Below are 20,976 nucleotides of genomic sequence, written 5' to 3'. Positions count from 1 at the left end.
AAAAGGAAATTCAAGGCAGAAGCAGAGCTGTCAGGTAATAGAAGTCAGTTCCAACCACAGGAATGATACACAGTAGATGCAGAATTTTCATCATATCTTAAAGACTGTATTTCTCTCAGTGGATTATTAGCTACAGCTACCCAAGAGATCTGCACCTGTCCCTTGTTTGAATTCTGCCACATGATGCAAAGATTTCTTGAGCTACATTCAGCAAGTGTATCTCAAATTCCATGGAGGGTATTGGAGATCAAAAGAAAATGTTGGGCTTAAGTATTTTTCTGGTTAACAGAGCATGGCACAAGGTGCAGAAAACAGAATGCTATATTGAGGATTATACCTTGTAGTGATGCAATACAGACAGATATCAATGCCTGAATCTGTCATATCTTTAAGCATGTGCCTTCTGTTCATCCAGGAGTATTCTGTAGATGTGCCCACATAAATCCCTTCATAACAGAGTAGAAAAACTCCTAACTTCACTGTGACTCCATGAAAATCTTGAAGTATGTATGAAGTATATCAAGTATGTATTTTGTAAAGTACGCAAAATCTCATACACAAGTAATAATTCCTCTGTGAATAGCAAAACATGTTGGGGAAAGAGCAGGGGAGAAAGAGAGAACATGAAAAAAGTTAAAGCATGCTTACCCTGCTGTTGATCTTTTGATGCTCTACAATTATTCAGCAAGAACTCATTCCTACAAAAAACTGCCCCTGACAACCAAGCGCTTCTCTCAGAAGAGGTCAGTTTTCTGGCCTGATAGTAATCCTCATCCTCAACTGCATTCCAATTATTTGTCCTCTTAATTCTCTTCTAAAACATAAAAACCCTCTCACTAAGGAGTATGTGTTCAAACTGGAATGCCCTAGGTTTTCAGCAGGCTACATTTTTCTTATGTACCTTGAATAAACAGCCTTCTGGTCTGCTGGTCAGCCCTTGTTCAGGTTTCCTGTTTTGCTCCAGACATCAGTATGGTGCAATTGCTATAGGATTGCCAATGGTTGAACTGATGAACCAAACTGTCATGACTGAGCAAGTTCTACCTCCTGGCACCGCTTACAGCTGCTGTCTGAACTATTCTCAGCAGATACTAATGCCTTCTTTTAAGGACTAGTTATCATTACTTGGCTGATATTGGGAGCTGATAGCTGAGGATCATAAAGCACGTCAGTGCTGGGGCAGGAAACAGCACCATCTCTTGACTCTTGCTCTCCTCCCCCATCCCGTTCCACAGACCTGTTCAGCTGCTCCTTGAAAATGTCTTTCCTACAAAAATCATTTTCTTCAAAATAAACCAAAACCTTCCTCACTTCATAATTCTTAACACATCAATACTGCTCTGAGGCTAGCAAATCACTAAATAGCAAATAAATAAACAACGGGATAGCAAAACACTAAGCTCATTAAAAGAGAAATACAGTCCCATTTGGCTTCACTGCAGATAACAGTTACTTGCAGAGCAAGGACCTTTAAATGCTGGCTGAAACCTAAACCAAAAGTCCTTTACACATACTAAGAAATCAGTATGTGACAGATTACTGTAAATTAAAGAGCAAAGTCAAGAGCTGAGCACTCCACAGTGAAGGGATGTCCTGATTGAGGCCAGGGACTGGCTTCACTGAGTAACACCCAGCTACTGCCTCAGAGCAGCCTTTCAAGTTACTGCTGCTTCTAAACAATGCTTTACTTCTTGGTCAAAAGACAATATGGTTGCCCAATTTTTTCTAGGCCATCTTCAAGCAAACAGTATCAAAATTTGTTTGAAGGCCTGAGGATTGCACTTTTATCAGTACTGAGCGAGGACAAAACATTTGCTTTTTTCATCTTAAAACACTACATTTGTAAACATCTTATCAAATTCTCCTAAACTGGGAAACAAGTAAGTATCTGATGATTAAAAATCCCCCCAGAACTAGGTTTCCAGTTCTTCTTCAGAAGGAGCATAAGAGAAAACGTCTTTCCTCTGTTTTCACAGCCTTTTGCACTCAAATTTAATTAATGGTCATAAATTCCAAGAAATACTTACTCCAAAGCATTCTTTAAGAGCCCTCACTTCTTACCCAATTTATTTATTGCACGGGGATTTATCTACGGTGGAGTCAATAACACTGCAGCTACCTACGCATCTAATCCCCTGCTCAAGCACATTCAGCAGAGAATGCCAGAATTTGGTTGTTAAATTCCAGCTGAAGAGAGCCTGCCCCCATCTCAGTGAAGCAAAGGCTGAGCAAAACCTTCCCTGCAATTGCTCCTGTGGCACCAGAAGAAAAAGCAGAAGGCCCACCTCTAATGTGATCCTTGTTGGCATACAGACCAAAACCAGCACTCATGCAAGGTATTAAAACTTTAAAATCAAAGAAAACAAAACAAACAAAAAACAAGCAACTTAAAATGGAGATATTCCCCCTCCTCCCCAAAACAACATGGGAGTATAAAACTGAAGGAAAGCTGTTATTAAAAAGGGTAGGCCATTAGTTAAAAAAATTATAGGTAAATTAAAATGTCAAGAAGTGAAGATTCCTGGCACAGGAAGGGGATGAACATGTACGGGACAAAGAAATCCTAAGAGTATCACAATCCAAGATTACATTAACACCAAGATTAAATCCCACAACTGTGATTTAAAGGGTGAAAAAAATAAACTGTAAATCATAAAAGTTTTAGTTCCGAATAAAATCCCTTCTCATTCTGGAAAAAAACAGCATACATTAAGAATAACATATCAAGTCCTGTCCAGTCAGCAGCAGGGCACAATCAACAACAGGACAAATGTTTTACTAAAGCAGAAGTGTAAAAGTTTTTGATGAATAATTGATGAATTATTATTTCATATTTAGAACAAGAAGGTAGATTGCCATTTTGGTCATGTCAGACCTTGTGAGCTGTGTACTAGTGGAAGATAATAAGTAATACTCTGTAACCCAATGAGTTTCTAATGAGACATAAACACAATTAATAAAACAAACAAGGGGAACAAAGCAGGTAGATGTGGAACAACGAATTATGACCACAGCTGCTCTGATGTGACCGGCTGCTCATAACAGTTCATCTAGCCCTTTTCTCCAGCTGCTAAACTGCATTAATATAGCTAAAAATACCTTTTCTGCTCTTTTGCTTTTCCTTATTGCTTTCTCTTTTAAAAAAACACTGTTAATTGCCAATGGAGTTGTGTATGGCAGAGTAAGCAGGTCATAAGCCATATTCCGCAAGCACTAGTGTAAATGAAAGTGGTTTTGAACTCCTGATTTAGGCAGCATATATCTTCTAAACTACGTTCTGTTTCAACAGCTTCTGTGTTTCGCTGTTTCCTTTTTTTTTTTTTTCTTTTCCCTGGTGTCTCCTAGGAGCTGCTTGAGTCATATCCCACACAGACTATGGAAAGCTTCAGCTACTGTGGCTTCATGTCTCAGATTCTGTGAAGCAGGGAGTGTTCTTAATTAATTCCTCAGACACCCAGCAGACGGAAACTGCCACCTTTATCTACTGTCTACTGCTCCCTTCCACTTCCAGGCGTGAACGGCCTGGCTCCAAGCTGGCAGCCTTTCCCAGTGAAAGCATCTTCCCTGAAATAAGTCCCACTGAAAATGACAGGACTCAGTCGCATGCAGTTCTGGCAAAAATAGCCTCTAAACAAGAGAAAGAGCCCAACGGTTTTCACTGAGGAGACATGTCAGCTCCTGAGGCTTGCACCTTCTTCAGAGAGTGAGCTAAGCGCTTCAGGAATAAAATTAAGACAAAGTAATAGCAGGCTTGCACAGTTGGTACTCTCACAAAAAGCATATGCCAATCTCACACTAGACCAGGACTAGTAAATCAGCTTTCCAAGTGCAAGTGTTGCACAGAAAAGAGGCAGAGGCGCATCAATTTGTAGTTTTATCTTACGCAGTTTTGGAGGTGAGGCTCCATGTTTAACACATACTGTGCGCAGGGACACCCCCCCCACCCCCATGGACAGATCATTCCTCAATGGAGATAACTTCATTTGTTTTCCAACAGGACACAGATTCATTTGCTCGGCAAAGAAAAGGATAGGAGAAGTACATCAGCAACCAGATCCTTTGGAAAGCAATGGGTTTATTTCTCCAGCTGCTGAATAACGTGACATTGGGGTTTTTTTTTAATTCCTTAAAAGGAGGCAAAATTAACAAGCAGCATTTACAAAGGCAATACAGCCTGATTTGATCAATGTTTTCTCCCTATAATAAGATGTTTGTTAATCATTCATTCCATAATTTTCCTAAAATGCTTGCTCAATACACTAAGAAGTATGCATCTCTATACATTCAATTACATGCAGAAAATTTCTATTGCTTGATTGGGGAGTCACGATGCCAACAGCTCTCATAGCTTTCCATCTCTGAAGACAGAATCACACTTAATAGTTAGTATAACTAGGCTTTTCATCTTAAACTGTAATTACTTTCCACTTCAGAACTACAGAATGAAGCATCTTCCTATACTTTAGCTTCCCAGCACACGGCCAGTTTGCAGAAATCAGACGAAGAACATTATTGATTTTCTCAAGGGTGTAAGGTATTTGCTAACTGCCAAGAACAAACTATATAGTATAAGGAGACGCAGCTTCATAAATGACACACATTACTCTGTCCATATTCTGCAAAATCATTGCAGCTGAATGAAATCGCAGTTTATCACAAACCAAGCAATATGAAAAACTAGAACAAGCTCCACAAAATTAGTAATGTACATATAAAAAAAGGACAGCAAAGGCTTTATTTGTGGGTCAACAAGGGGAAGGAATAAACTTCAATGTAATTACTTGCTGTTCCATATATTTTAAATATTTATATACACATATACACACACAGATTCATGCTTTCTCGGTATCCTTCCACAGCAAGTCGTTATAACCACATTAGAAGAAGCAAGTAAGAAAAGGCAAGCAAACGGAAAATGCCTTTAAAGAGTCATTAATCACAACATTTCTTATTAAAGAAAGGAATGAAATAATTAAAAAACAGTTTCAAACCCACAATCAGTAGCTTGATCAAAATAACAAAAGTCCTTACCTGTGCATCCTTACTCCTGGCTTCTCTCCTTGCTGCTTTTTCCTTTAGCCTCTTCTCCTAAAACAAACAAGACATAGTTTTAAAACAAACTCCTGGGGTTTTTTGTTTTTGTTTTTGTTTTTTTTTTTCCTTTTATTATTTTAATTTTAAAGTTGAACCACCTAGATATTTTTAATGCACACATGCTATACTGGTGGTATTCACCCTAGAAGTTACTGATGAAAAATGATAAATAAAAATATCTGAGATATTATTCATTCTTCTTGCTCCTAAAAGGAAATAAAACTAAAATAATTACTCAAACTCACATTTTATCTTCACCAAGACCTGTTCTTCTTAAAGGAATGATGCAGCTAAATATTTTGACATAGTATTTGTCTCTAAAACAAGGCAGTTAAAATGGCACCAACAGATCTAATTTTTCTTATTTCTCAGTGGCTTAATATGAAATCCATTTCAATTAAACTACAATTATAATTTCCCCAACTTCAGAACTGCTAAAGCAACTGGGGAGTGAAAGCTAAAATGCGTTCTCCCTAGCTTTCGTATCTCCATTATAACATACATACATAACAAACACTCTACAATAGCATTTGCCTAATAATTGCATCGATTCAGAAACCATAACATTAAGTTCCTTCCACCAAATGGATTCTGCTATAGGAAAATGAGCAACATGCAATGCTAAAATTAATTCAAAGCTGCCTACCAGATTTCTAAGTGTTCAGAAGTGGCCAAGATATTTAATTCAATTGACACTTATTATTGCTCTTTCTCTGTTCTTCTTCTTCTTCTTACCGGGATTGGTTTATTTTTAAACGAACTGAAGGATTATCTCTAATTTAGACTCTGTCAGGTCCTTACAATTGAATATCCTTTAGATTACCTATTTCATGAGGTAAGGACAGAAATACAGGTGAGGGCACATGTCCTTTAGAAAAGCACACTGGTCCCTCTTCATGTTTTGTCTTACTGATGCTGATGATACTTGTGTTGAAACTTTTTTATGCTAGCATTAAAATGTTTCTGAAACACAGAAACTCAGTTTCTTTGAGCAATACAGGCCATTCCTAGTGTCAGCAAATTTAGCACCGAGTCCACATAAAAGGAGACATTAGTTTAACATCAGGGCCAACACCTCAGGACAGAGAAGGCTGAAGACCAGTTATATTTCAGCTCACCCATGGAGCAACGAGAAGGTTACAGCTCCAGCAGTCCTGGTGTCATATCATCACAATGATGCTACCAAAGCATGTGCATAGGAACCAAAGTTGTTTGGAAAAGCAGTGTGTTTGAGTGCAGACCTGGGAAAATGACAACACAGTTGCCAAGATTTAAAAATTGCTGTCTAAATTCAGTTTCTTTTGAGCCATTTGTTTGATATGAGCCATTTTCTATACTCCCAATTGTCCAAAGTACAGAAGTGGTAGCTTACTTGCAAGCTCTCTGAGTAAGTCAACCTCTTCTCTCCATACCAAAACTAAACAGCTCAAGTTCATCCCCTCACCTCGCAAAAGACAGGGACAAAACTGCATGAGGTTTGTGTCTCTCTGCTTCACACAGTTCTCCAATGCTGTGTGCAAAGCTGCCTGGTACAAACACCTCCTGACACTCAGATCTACACACCAGGGCACTCAGCACATGCTATGAAACAAAACAACAACCCCGCCCCTGTGCACAGATACAACACAGCTGCCTTATTACTTCAGGTTAAAGTAAGAAAAAGCAATAAAAAATAATTCCATCTAAGGCCACAAGGGCATCATATGGGGCAAAAGAAGCCACCATGAATAAGCACTGGCTGATACAGGCACACGCAGTCTGTTCTCCAACAAGCCAGAACTAAGCATCATGACCTCACAGTCATAACATGGTCATCCATGTTGTGATTCCTTCTCCTCCAAGTCAAATTTGTATTAACTTCTGATCATTTTTATTTTTGCTCTTCTAATGACTTAAGTTTTCCACTTTTACCCACTCTGTTTTTAAATGGTCTAGTTGTACCTTCTTTGCTCTTTGGGGTCACCACTGGGATTCTCTCATTGTTCTGCTAAAACTGTGATCCTTTTCAAACTTTATTACCGAAAAAGTGAAAGAGAACAGAGCCAGAAAAAAGCAGACAAAGCAGCTTTTAAATTGGATAGTCCAGAAAATTTTACATCGAAAAATTCTATGGTATATGAAAAGATAGCGTCTTAACTACAGCCACGGGCTTAAGCCAACAGAGCAGCAGTCAGTGTTCCTGCTCAAGGGATTTACAACAGAGCACTGAAAAGACAGCTACGAAAGTGGGAGATTGACATAATACCATAGAAGAAGAGTATGCTAGACAGCATAATATACATAAGTCTCTAAAGAACAGTAAAGACACAAAAAGGTTTTAAAGTTAATAGGTGAAGAGACTGAAATCAGGAGTAGAAAAGACAAACAAGACAGAGCAGCAATCAACAGAAGATGCTGTCAAGACCTTTTATTATTTTATTTTCTCCAGAGGGAGAGAGGAAGATTTGTTTCCTTGTCAATACAAACCAAAACTAGATTTTTGCATAGGTTACATCTACACTGGCACTGAGTTGGAGTTAGGAGTGCATTTCAGAAGCCAGTGTTCTAATCAGGCCCACTTCTGCTGTGTTTCACATTACAAGGCAGTCTTCAGGAGCACAGCTAATACACTCCAGCCAACACTGGGCACTCATAGGATCATCCTGACTGGGAGGAACGCTGGGGGTCTCTGGTTCAACCTCCTGCTTACAGCAGGGCCGTTTCTGAACTCAGGCCAGGCTGCATGGGGCCTCATCCAGCTGGGTCAAAATCCCAAGGCTGGAGACCGCACAACATCTCTGGGCAATCTGTGCCACCGCCTGACTGTCCTCACACAGAAGTTTCCCTTACATCCATACTGAATCTCTTGATTTGACTTACGGCCATCATCTCTTGCCCTCTTGCTCCGCACTGCTGTGAAGAGGCTGGCTCCATCTCTGTCTCCTCCATGAACTCTCTGTAGGCACTGGGGGCTGCTGTTACATCCCTCCAAAGCCATCTCTGCTCCAGGCTGAACAGCCCAGCCTTTCCTCACAGGACCACCATCTTAGGGACTTCAGCTAAACTCGTTCTAGCTTGTTGATGCCTGCCCGTACTGTGGGTAGTGGTGTGTGTAGGATGGCATGAATACTGAGTAGAGTTACTTCTCTGAAGTGGTTCAGTTCGAAGCATCATATAAGAGCTAACATAGCGTGAGCCACCACCACCACACAGCAGGCAATATGGTTCTCAGCACCAACTATCTTACTCTGCAATCTTTAATGGGGCTATTTCGCTTGCTAATGCAGGAATAGCCATCAGGCTTTAACTTCGGCTTCCATTTCAGAAAACAATCCTATTAAGGCACTGTTTAAATTTATGCGCAGTTTCCAGCACATGTGTAAGTACATACAGTGTGCTGCACAAATGCTTAAATACTTTTCCCCAGTCAGGACCTTATTTCCTATTACCTAGAGGACAACTGTATATTCTACTATGCCAAGGTAATATTCCCACATAATAAAGACACCCTTTTATATGACTAAATAAAACCCAGAAATTAAATACCTTGCCTTAGGTTACAAAGAAATGCTACAGCACAGCCAGAAACACAGATCTCGAAAGACTCAGATAAGTATTTTAACTACGATGTAACTCATTCTCACATTGCTACTGCTAGGAAGAAATATGGGCACGTGCAGAACACACATGGACAACGTACTCTAAGACAGCTGTAAAAAGTAATCAAATAACGCAAAGTTGAACCAGTCAAACAGTGTATATTGATTTATTTCATGTGAATAGATTCTGTTTATCTATGGATAAGTCTATAACTATCTGCAATTACTAAGCTGTCCAACGTTATTTTTCACACATGAGAAAAAAATAACAGAAAAGTTTCTTGGAATATTTGAAGTGTAACATAATAAGAATGCCAGATTTTATCACTGTTCTAACAAGCTATAAATCATTACTTGTAAAAATAGAACATAATTTAGAGATGAAATAGAGTTTTCATTTATTTCAATTTACTAGAGCAGGAAAACAAAAGATTATGTTTTGAGGTATGAATACTTAATTATATATGTTACTCACTGACACTGTTATATCATGACTTCATAACACAGCACCATGAGGCTGTCAGATAAAGCTCTAAAACATCACAGTCTGACTAAATACTCTTTATCTACAATAGTGAAGTTGAGCATCCCTGTTTTCCTTTGCATTTATATTGAATAGCTCTCTTTTGCAGTGGATTAAAGTTGTTAGTCATCATCACGTAAAACAGCTAAAACATTTGGCTTTCACCTAAACAAAGAAGAGTTACTGTTATTGAAATCTACCTTTTTTGCACTAGAACCGACAACAGAACCAGCTCTGCCCAACAAGGAGCCAAAGTCATTGATAAAGTGGCTTCTAATATATGGGAAAGCTACTCACTAGTCTTAACTCTGAAGTTAAGAAGTCTGCCATTAGCTTCTTTTCAAATTCATGTTTCCTCTTTCTTTCACTGCTGGGTTTTAAAACAAAAACTCATACCCCCTTTTACTTTTCCTCAAGACTCCAACACACTTATTAAAAAGATGTTCTAATATTTACCTTCCATATTCTCAAGTTGAGGGAATTAAAAAATAGTAAAAAAAAAATAGCATGACAGCTCTCTCTAGTTGGCGAAGTTAGGAATATGTGAAAGATGCGTATACAGACAGTTTAAAAACCAACTTTTTAGTTATTAAAAAAATAAAATCCAGACATTTTGAAAGCTGGAAGTTCTTCCCTGTCACCCCACCAGGAAATCCCCTCTTCCTTTGACTCTCTTCTTTCTACAGTTGTTTAAGGTTCATTTTACTTTGTCCAGAGGCTTAACTGAAATATTAAAAAAATGCAGCTTTTATTGCCATGTATTATTAACACCTTTGTTTCATATAGTAATTTTTCTTTCATCTTTTTAATTTGTAAACAATTTGTACAATTCTTTCTCTTCAAGAATTTGTACATATGCCATAACTGCTCAGACTTAAATAAATTCCTTTAGTTGGTGAAATACTGCAGTTTTACCAACCTAAAATTTCACTAACCTCTTCTATTTGCTTAATTAGAGGCAAGAAATAGTTCAACTCAATATAACTAAGGCAAACCTGTTTCCTGTAAAAATCTCATGTTCATCTGAGTCATCTGAAATCTTTTTATTTAAATCCTCAAGAACTCCTGCAGGTTTTGATCAAAGATTTTAATGCTGCGTTTTTAATAACTGATCTTTAACATACTGATGCCATCATTTGGAGCTACCAACCTATTCAACTGCTGAGGTAATGGTCAACCACACAACAGATCTTAGAGGTGAACGAGGTTTAGAATAAATCACTCTGTTGCCTGGATAAATCTGGCTGTCATTTGCAAATACATTTTAGTTGATACCAGCAGCTGATATAATTTCTTGGCATTTTACTATCTTGTTATTTTAGTAGGGCATAGCTAAGGACAGTCAGCTGTGCTGCAGAAAATACACAAACAGCTGTTCAAAAGTTCACTGCATCTCTCAGATACTGGCATCGTCGTATTCAAGAACTGGTTTCTATTCAAATTTTAAAGCACAAATGTGCTCTGAAAAGTGACATAAATGGCACTGTGGTATCCCACATTTGTCTTCTCTCCGATTTCACACCAAGTTTGTGCTGTTTACATGCCAAATATGTTTTTAGTATTATTATTATTTTTAACTGCTCAGCTTGCAAGCAACTTGGTATCTGAAAATCCAGCTCTAGTAAGTATGGCATCAGCCCATAAAGCAAGATTACTAACTTCTAGCTACACAATCAGCACACACACGAGCCAACGCAGAATCAAACTGTGCCCTCTTCCATGGTGGTTTTGCTCTGCACAGGTGCATGGAAGAAAAACTAGAATTAGTGAGAACTATTTATTAATTATTTAAAAATGAATGGAATGGGGGAGGACTGAATACGTGTTGAGAAAGAAAATTCTGTCCCAGCAGTCACATTTTGGCAATTGTTACGTTTTATACTGCTATGTAGTTTAACATGTGTCTTGTTACAGAGATTAGCAAATCATCTACGTGCAAGGAATGCTCCAAACATCAAAACAAACCAACACTCCAAACTAAAAGATAAAACTGAATCAACTTATTTCTTTGATTGTTATTTAAAAAAAAAAAATCTGGAAATTAAGTACAAAATTGGCTACTATTAAATAAGCAAATCTTAATACCTTTAAGGAAAAAAGCAAAGGCTTTTTGATTATTTTGTGGGGTTTTTTTAATTTTATTTTAATCTATTAACATTTGGGTTTAGAAATCTATTAAATAATTTATTCAAGCAACAAACTATATAAACAATGATGGAAACCTCATCTGTAGAGCTGATGTTTACTTTATAGGCAGGAAGACTGAAACACACAGGTCTAGTATGACCTATTTAAGACAACATCGGGAAAGTGTAGCATCGAAGGCATGTGAAAGACAGTACTGATAATCTTAAATATTAAACAAGCACTTAAAGGTAGGTGGAAAAAAAGGCATTCTCATTTAAAAGAAGAAATCACAAACTAGCAGAAATTAACCCTTAAAAGGACAATGCTAGCATGAAACCAGCAGACAAAACTGAAAACTATTCCTTTCTCATTTAATGTCTGAACACTGAACATGCTTTAAGGACAAAAATGTTTTAAAAAAAGTTGTGAAGTAAGCCATCTGGTTTAAACCTATGTATGTTTAACAGATATGTATTGTTGCAAAAGAGATTTGGGATGGTCAATGACTTAAGAGGAAAGCGACGCAAGGTAGGACACATGTAATAGGTAGCTTGTTTCTGACAACATTACAGTAAGAAAGAGAAATTAAATCATAGTAACTAAAATACAGAGGCAATCCAGTAACCATCTTTTTTGTGTGCAAATGGTGTCTGAGCCAGATTCTGAATCTACAGAAATCAAAAGGGATTCTTTCAAATGAATTCACAAACCTTTCCATTCCACCCTCAATGCACACACATACACAAACACAGAGAGAGAGAAAGAGAGAGAGAGAAGTAAAGGTAACCTTAATTCAACTCAAAATACAGTTTCAACAGAATTACATCAGGAATTAAGTTAGTTAATGGTCTTTAAAAGTAACATTTAAAGCTGTGAAATAAAATCAATGACAAAGTTAATGGGAGTTGCACTGCAAAACAAGATAGTATTTTCCAGAGAAAAGCAGAGGCAAAAGGCCGAAGAAAATGCACTTCATTCGATTCTGTGGCTACTTTTGAAGGGATGATACCATTTTAAGAGCAGGAATTTGTAATCTAGGCAGGTCACAGACTCTTGAGCTGCCTTAATGCAGCTTCTCTAAAGGAAACACCCAGCTCTCATACACCAGGATCTGAGAGAAGGCAGAGAAACCCTGCAACTACCTGAGCCTGCTGATGCACCACCTGAGAGGTAGCCAGCAGTACCCAAGTCTGCAGCCAGCGAAGGGTGCAGCTCCCGTCAGAAGCTACATCAGCTTCATCAGAGCTACATCAGCATTTTGGGCAGATGTGCCATTACATCCTCCAGCAGGACAAGCAGCCTGGAATGGAAGCTCCCTTACAGCACTAAGGCTGAAACCCCACCTTAGCTAAAGTTAAGCCTGCACTACTTCAGCCACCACCCACACCTGTATTTTCCTGGCATTCATCTGATTAGAGTGTACACAAACAACCTACTCACAGTTATTTAATTTTCTTATTTTTCATACCAACAAGATGTGGCCAAGAACTCTGATTTTGCTGGAAAACTCTTCTAAAACATTCAAGGGCACTTGAAGCTTTAAGTGTAGCCCATCCAGCTCTTAAAGTGAAAGACAAGCCAACAATTAGCAAGCCCTGGCCTTGGCCAGCAGCAGAGTGAGGCCGGATGGATGCTGCTGCTGAGATTAAAAAGGGATGATCGTCAACCCACTTGTCAGTGTCCATTCCCCTTATCTTAATAGCTGTGCACCTGGAACATAACAGCAGCGTTGCCTACACACAATAGCTATGAAAGGGTTCAGATAGCCTTTCTAACAAAGTAATACTCTCTTGATTTATTTTACACATCTCTCCATCACTAACACTTTTCTTCTTTGCCATTTAGCTAAACAGTCCTCCCAGCAGCAACCTCCCTCCCTTTATATTTTATTTTCCTACACTGGCACACTCTTCACATGTGAGAAAATTTTATCATCCTCACTCAGCACTGCATTAAACCAACTTTACAATTACACTGAAATCTGACAAATTTCACCTCAAAGACTATTCAAATGCTTTACTTAATAAAAGCATAATACTGCACTGAGATATTTTTTTTCCCTCCAGATTATTTCCTTTGAAATACAATGCAATCTCTCTTCAGAATTAATGTATTGATTGATTTCAAACTACAAATACTATTTTTCATGGGTGCCTTTATCTTCCAGCACACTGAATGGTTTGTGCTGCTGTTGTGGTTTAATGCACCAGGCAGCTAAACACCACATAGTTGTCCGCTCACTCCCCGGCAGTGGGATGGGGAGAGAATTAGAATAAAAGGTGGAACTCAGGGGTTGAGATAAAGGCGGTTTAGCAGGACAGAAAAGGAAGGGAAAGTAATAATAATGATAAAAGAATATACAAAACAAGAGAGGCACAGCACAGCTGCTCACCACCAAGCAACCGGTGCCGCCCCAGTCAGTCCCCGAGCAGCCGCTGTCACCCCCAGCCGACTCCCCCCAGTTTTACCGTTCAGCATGACGGCCCATGGGATGGGGCACCCCCCGGCCAGGCTGGGACAGCCGTCCTGGCTGTGTCCCCTCCCAGCTCCCTGTGCACCCCCAGCCTCCTCGCTGGCAGGGCAGCACCAGAGCTGGGAAGTCCCTGACTCAGTGTAAGCACTGCTCAGCAACAACCAGGACACCAGTGCGCCATCAACATTACTCTCATCCTAAATGCCAAAAGACAGCACTGTACCAGCTACAAAGAAGAAAATTAACTCTACCCCAGCTGAAACCAGGATAACAGTATAGCATCTATTTTTATTTTTATTACTTGCATATTATTTTTATTTTTATTACTTGCATATTATTTCTTTTTCAATCATGAGTACAAATCTGATAAGATAAAGAAAATCCCTGGGGGGGTCTTTTCTGTTTCTTGAACTGTTACACAGTATTCAATGATCAATGACAATGCGCTACAAGTACTTTTAGCATTATTTTATAAAACTATAAAGCAAACATGTTTAAATCATAACTATTCTGTCATCAGCTGAAACAATTTACCCAAGCAGGACTGGGAGTGAGACAGAGCCTAGAGCTCCAGCTGGAGCTGGGCACGGCCAGAGTGCTCCCCCCAGAGCATTCCCACCCAGGCCACAGCTCAGTCAACCATGGGGGTTGGATCAGCCAAGGCATGGGGCGAGCCTTGTGGCAGGGGCTGGAGGTAGGAGAAAGACAAAGCCTACAGCATTACAGCAGGAGGTAAACACCAAGGAATGCAGTGTGGCATGAGATATACATGAAGGCAAAATAATCCACTATAAATATCAGCTGACATCTTAACTGATTTGGTCACATCATTCTTCTCCTACTAGTTAAAATTACCAGCATTACTGCTTTCGAAAATAAATTCATGGCTTGATTCTAACCTTCGGCCAATTGCAAGTTGTAAAGGAAATTAATTCTTCCTTCATAAGTGAGCCTACACCTCTTTTCCAAGTTCCTACATCAGATGCACCTTTCATTGGATCAATTCAATTCATACAGATTTTTAAGTCATCATGAGGTGACCACAGTTCAAGTACGTTAGATATCTCTGTATAGCTGTATAGTACTTTTTCTTTCCCTAAATGCCCCCCAGAATCTTCATGCTTTTCTGTTATCAGCTCTAAACACAGTACTTGAGGCTATTATATCATCCCAAGTATTATAACTCCATTTTTCTTCCCCAGAGGAAGAATCCTTTCCAGATTCTAAAGAACTGTATGTGAATTAATAAAGTTACAGACTCTCTCCTGCTCTCCCCTCTATATACTGATGCAAAAAAATATTAGAAAACACTCCTTTTGAACTTCATGTTTAACTCTACCTGGATGGTCTCTATAGGGATACCTTAAATGTAATGATGTGGTTTGCAAGGATATCCTGTTAACAGTGAGACAAATAAGGAGAAAAAGTATAAACTGAACACCAAATACACTAAACCCTAATGAGCAGTAAGGCAGACAATAACAAGAGGCCTGAGCCCTTAAATCACTGGTAGATGAACACTAAAGGAACCACACAAGCACAACCTTGAGAAGGTTCACACAGAACTGCATAACTGATAAGAACAAGAGAAACAAGGTTATCCATGTTTATCTGTCTCATGGGAAAGAGCAATCTTATTATGGAATATTTGAAAGGCATTGTGAGACTGTGCAGAAAGAACAGCATCTGGAAAAACCCACAGCCAAGGACAGTGACTGTGTAAGGGCCCTATGGTGTGGGTATGGATATTGTACATATTTAGGGCCCACACTATTGTTTAAGGGATTGGTGAATGTGAGTGTGCTGGTGAATCAAGGGGGTGAGGGTGTTCATAGCTCTGCTAGCAAATGTCAATCCCGATCAGCCAACAAGAAGGAATAAGCTTGTGCTGCCTGTGCTCTTCATGTTTATGTGAGTGCTGCCTGCGTTCATCTCTTCTGTCTCTCCCGTCTCCGTGGCTACCCGTGCGTGTATTGTGTGTGTGCATCTGTGCAACACATGTGCAGCCTTACTAGGGCTGGGTCTGTAACCTGGAAGAGCAGCAGCCTCCATCTACTAGACCTACAGAAGAAACCTCCTGAGTTGAAAACCAAGGGATTTGGCTTCCCTTACCAGTCTGCAATCTTCCATTTTCAAGAATAAATTTTAATCAGAAAGTTATCGAATAAATTCTCTGGGGTAAGTATACTGAAACCACAAGTTACTTATAGAAGTCTTTTCCATAAAGTCTGGTATGAAGAATTTCCTCTTTTAGCCTTGGAAATAGTTAATGAAGTAATAATATTTGGGAGAGCAAATACACAAAGACTGAAGTATCACGGCGTATCCTCCTCATTAAAACTATCTTCCAGGGACGCATGGAACTACTGCAACGTGCAGTATGAGGGCCCTGAAGAGAGCCTCAGCTTGTTTGCTACTAACACCGCCCAAATAAAATAGAATAATAAAAAAAAAAACCTTCTAGACATCTTCTCACATGGATCATCCCAAGTTCATAGCATATCTTATTTGCTGGAAAGTGAGGTAAGAAATAAGGTTCCTATTCATTTTTCCTTAAGAAATAAGGCTCCTATTCATTTTTCCTTAAGGACCAACGGGCATTTTTCTGAGCTTGAGTTAGTATACAGAAAGAGAGGTTATTAAGAAGTGAGATGAATCCCTCTCTGCCACTATTTTCCTCCTAACAACAGTGCATTTTCAGTTGAAAACTTGAAAAATAGAGTGCAAAACCATGTTCTGAATACTTTATTCACGTCTCCCTTCATTGTTGTTTATAACATTTTGCACATTTTAAAAGAGCTCGAATCTATAGCTCTCACTGGGCTGTCATTAAATATCTATTAATGCAGAATTCTTTTCACATCATCTTGATCAGTGTTACTGCCCCTTCCCTTGTGCTCAACTGCTAAAATTTACTTTGCTTCCAAAACTTCAATAACCATTAATTACATCACAATTATACCTCAGATTTTTATTTATTTTTATTCATCTGATTTTCAAGTTTTCCCCATTTGCAGAGTAAGGAGAGGATAACAAAATGTGAGACTCATGAAGGAAACCTAATTACAGTGTAGATGCTTTGCAAGTTTCCACAAGCCTTAAGGCACTGCAACAAGCATCTCATCTAATTCAAGCATCTCATGAACGCACCAAAACATTTTTCTGATCATACTGAAAACTGTGCTCATTTAAATGACATCCACAAATGGATTTAAAAGCAATGGCCTGTGGATACTTTCTGCATAGTTTTGCTCTTCATCAGAAATGGTTTCACAAGGAAATTTTGTATTAAGCTTACAGGCCATATACACCTAAAAAATAAACCCAACTATATTGTACAAGTTTTGATTTTAAGAAGTTCATTTTTCCCCCCCAAAGATCTTCAACATTATACTGAAGAAACCATAAGAGAGGGATTCTCAATGGAAGATGACCTATAAAATGACAAGCTTTATAAAAACACTCTGTTTTTCTACATCCACTCACAATATAAATCAAAATCTGAGCCCATGGGCAAGATAGGAAAAACTGGGTAAAACAACATATGCTTTCATAGCCTTCCACAAATTACTTTGTTATTCTAAGTCAACATTTTAAAGCCAATGTAGAGACTTCGGGCATTAGCATACATTCAGCTTCAGAGGACTTTTTGATTCCTGATGTACCTGACCATGTAACAGATTGCTACATTTGGTTTATAGAGAATGAAGATGCATTTGTCTCTAGCGATCTTCTAATCTACCTATATAATAACTTTAGTAGATTTATCATGTTTCAAAAATTGATTTAAAGAAAAGAATAGGAACTGCCAAACATACAAACCCAGAAACTATACCAAGCATCAGCTGCAGTAGGAAGAAAAGGAAATACAAAATAGACACTTGAAACTTGCTGAAAGTGAAGGAACAGAAGAAAGTTAAACTGATGAAAAAGTTAAGCACAGATCTTGAACAAATCTTAAAAGTAGAGAGGAAAAATTTAACTAAGTTTTTTCAAAAAGCTAGAAAGGTGAGAGTTGTAGGAGAATTCAGTAACCAACATGGAAAACCAAGAAACAGTTGTCACATCTGCTGTTAGAAAAGATGTCAAATGGACAAAGATCTACTGCAGTCTGCTTGTGGAAAGGAAATTAAAACAAAGATGGGAATGAAATAATTAGTGTTATTGCATAAATGAAAGGTCAGATGACAGAGTTCATGCTATGCCATGATGCATTTTGACTGATAGTAAAGTGTAAAGAGGATTTTAAAAGAAGCAATGACAGTTACAAGCGATGGATTTAAGACTTTGTATAAAAGGGACTGATGAATACCAGTGAGGGGATGTGTAAGATGGGATGAAAGTATGTGACTTTCAAAAGCTTCTCTTTCAATGACACAAGAAGGGGCACTGAGACATCTGTATTTATGCAAAATCTGAGGTAATAAAAATGAGAAATTCCCCTACTCTTTTTATTACTTTCATATCCTTTGTTGGTAACATACTTTCTTCTAAGTTTCAGCATTTCCCTCCAAATGAGACAAAGAAATAACTTAGCCACTTAACCACTAGCCCGTCAGGGTTACATACACAGCCAAACTTTTAATAGCTAATTCACACAATGACTAGGCACCTGATCAGTCTTCTGCAGTACAGTCATGATACGTCCACTTGAGTAGTAGTTCTTCCTTTACATCACTGAGATGACAGACGAAGATTCAAACTCAACTAAGTACCTGCTGCTGAGTGATTATCTTACCTTCTGGGAAGGGAAACCTTATGAGGTAGGAGAGTTTTTAAATACCATTGGGAAGTCACTGTGAAAGTGGCTGCGTGATTCCTTTTTACTGTGAGGCAGTTTAAATTTTTCTCTAGCCTTTGTTCATTAATGAAGGGCTGATGACTTGCCCCACTTACAATAAATTCCCCAAAAACACTAGTGAAAAACCAATGGCTGAAATGGCTAAAATAATGTTTATCTATGACACTTACCTATGATTTCTAAATTATACCATAGTATGAATTTAACTAATTATATATTTCCTCTTAAGGGAAAAAAAAAAAAAAGAGTAATATCTGCCCCACACAGTAACAATGTAGGCTCTTCAGGGGTCTTCTGATCACTGGACAGCTTATTGCGATTCAAGAGAAAGGAGGTAGTGCTTGTCTCTGATTGGATGAGACAAAAGAGCAGGACTTGACTATTTTCCCAACTATTACTATTACAGCTGCTTCCTAAGCAGCAACAGCTGGCTGCCAAGAATCCCTGACATAAAGGATGACTTAGTAATAAGCCAGAGTAACAGAAATCATTCAATCTGTGTGGCAGCTTTACCCTACATAGCCTGTAATAATTAATACATAAAATGAAGTGGCATCTCAAACCTGAACGCCTTCTGAAGTGAGGGTGGAGGATCATCTTTAAACACAAGGTCAGTAAGACAACAGGGAGGCAAATGAGGTTCTACTCGTGTAAATCCTGAACTCCCACCTATCATCTTCCTGCCCCTTCTTTCAAGTTTCATTTCCTTTTAATTTGGATATTAGGATACTAAACTGTTTATAAGAACATTTCAAAAATTAAATGACAATCAGGAAACTGAATATTTTATCATATACAGAGAATTTATCATATGAAGTATTTTTCACCTCAAATCGTTAAGCCACAAATAAAAAATCTGAACATGCATGCAATGACTGAATGCAGTAAGCCAACCCTAAAAACTAGACACACATTTCACAGCACCTCAATCAGAAGTCTTTTTTTAATATATTTCCCTCTTTTTGACATACTACCATTCATGTCTTTCATTTAATTTCATAAAGGATAATAATTAGATGTCTTACAAAAAACACTCATGCAGTAAGGTAGGTAACAAGAAACTTGACACTTCATAATTACAAAAAAGCCCCATGATATTGATGATGTAGCCAGTTCTGCTCATTTTGCTGGCCTCATTTTTGAAAAGAAGCACTCTTTTCATAGTATCTCCACAGTTGAAATACTTTTTTTAATGCAGATAAATATCTGATCAATCTAATCTGTTCTCTTCAGCGTTATATCAATGAAGCTCTGCTAACAGACCAACTGATGAAGTATTTAATCATTGAAGTCTGATGTCAAACATACAACAGCATCATCCAACATATACGAATTTGTTAGTGAATACCAGGTTAATTGGAGAGTCATAAATCAGTCTCTCCTTCCTTGTTTACTATGCTGCATCCTTGAAATCTGATAGTACTGCTTTCTGTAAAATTGACTATGATTCCACCTATAGCACAGAAAACATTATTTCTTTGTAGCTACTTTCAAATGCAGCACTTCACTAGAGGAGGTGAGATTCTCTGTACCTGTCAAATGACTGTATCAGGACTATAGGAGTAGACTTTAAAATTAATTGTCTGAATTATGCTTTGAACTTTAGCTGGAATACTTGAGAGCCCAAACTAACTTGAAGCTTTCACAGATCTCCTTCAAATTATTTTGTTCAAATACAAACCTTAACAGACACTAGAACATATAACATTACGCACTAGCAATCAGTGGATAAAATCAAACTGGATAAAATCATGATTTGCAGAGCAGGGTGATAAAACAACACTTTTTAATGCTTTGGAAATTAGAAGCTTTGAGTATAAAGCAGGCCTTTAGTAACACACAGTCCTGGGATCTCGCATTTATCCATCATCTGTGGAAATCCAAATCTTTCTCACAGAGAGTAACAGAAGGATCCCTGAACTCAAAGACATCCAGCTGTATTCCACATGACTGGTACGTGACAAGGTCAGAAAACTCTGCTTTGGTCCATGATAAATAACACAGAAGCAGTTTGCAAACTTATGGTCTGCAATTTAAAGGTTTTTAAATGCCAGAGAGAAGTCAGACTGCAGATACTGAAGTTTTCAAATTACAGACAAAAATTATATGACACTATTTGAATAATTCATGAAATAAATTCTGATAGCCCTTAATAACACCACTGCAAAAAAGTTCACTTTTAACCACCTGAAATGTAATGTTGAATGCTGAGCGAGTGGTAGTCTGAAGACACTTCAGAGACACTCTTTCAATTTCCTTTCCCCCTAATCATCTTCAACATTTGTTAGAGCACAAATGCAAAGCAATGCTTTCTTTTTGTGAAACAAACCATTCCACTGAATGTTGCATTAAAAAAACATATGCTACCACTAAACTCCTT

The 20,976-nt window shown here is 38.2% G+C and overlaps 1 protein-coding gene across 1 annotated transcript in view; it reads right to left on the bottom strand.

Annotated features, from left to right (window-relative positions):
* The window catches only part of DDX10 (DEAD-box helicase 10), a 188,946-nt gene that overhangs the window by 56,411 nt on the left and 111,559 nt on the right, over positions 1–20,976 (bottom strand). Inside the window, exon 16 of the mRNA XM_032990776.2 lies at positions 5,032–5,088. Within this exon, the coding sequence (XP_032846667.2) occupies positions 5,032–5,088 (57 nt within the window). The remainder of the gene's footprint in view (positions 1–5,031; positions 5,089–20,976) is intronic.

Source organism: Tyto alba, unplaced genomic scaffold (assembly GCF_018691265.1).
Source record: "Tyto alba isolate M040663 unplaced genomic scaffold, T.alba_DEE_v4.0 Super-Scaffold_2, whole genome shotgun sequence".
Lineage (NCBI taxonomy): Eukaryota > Metazoa > Chordata > Aves > Strigiformes > Tytonidae > Tyto > Tyto alba.
The sequence above is the reverse complement of the archived record's forward strand: the minus strand, read 5'-3'. Positions and strand labels throughout refer to the sequence as shown.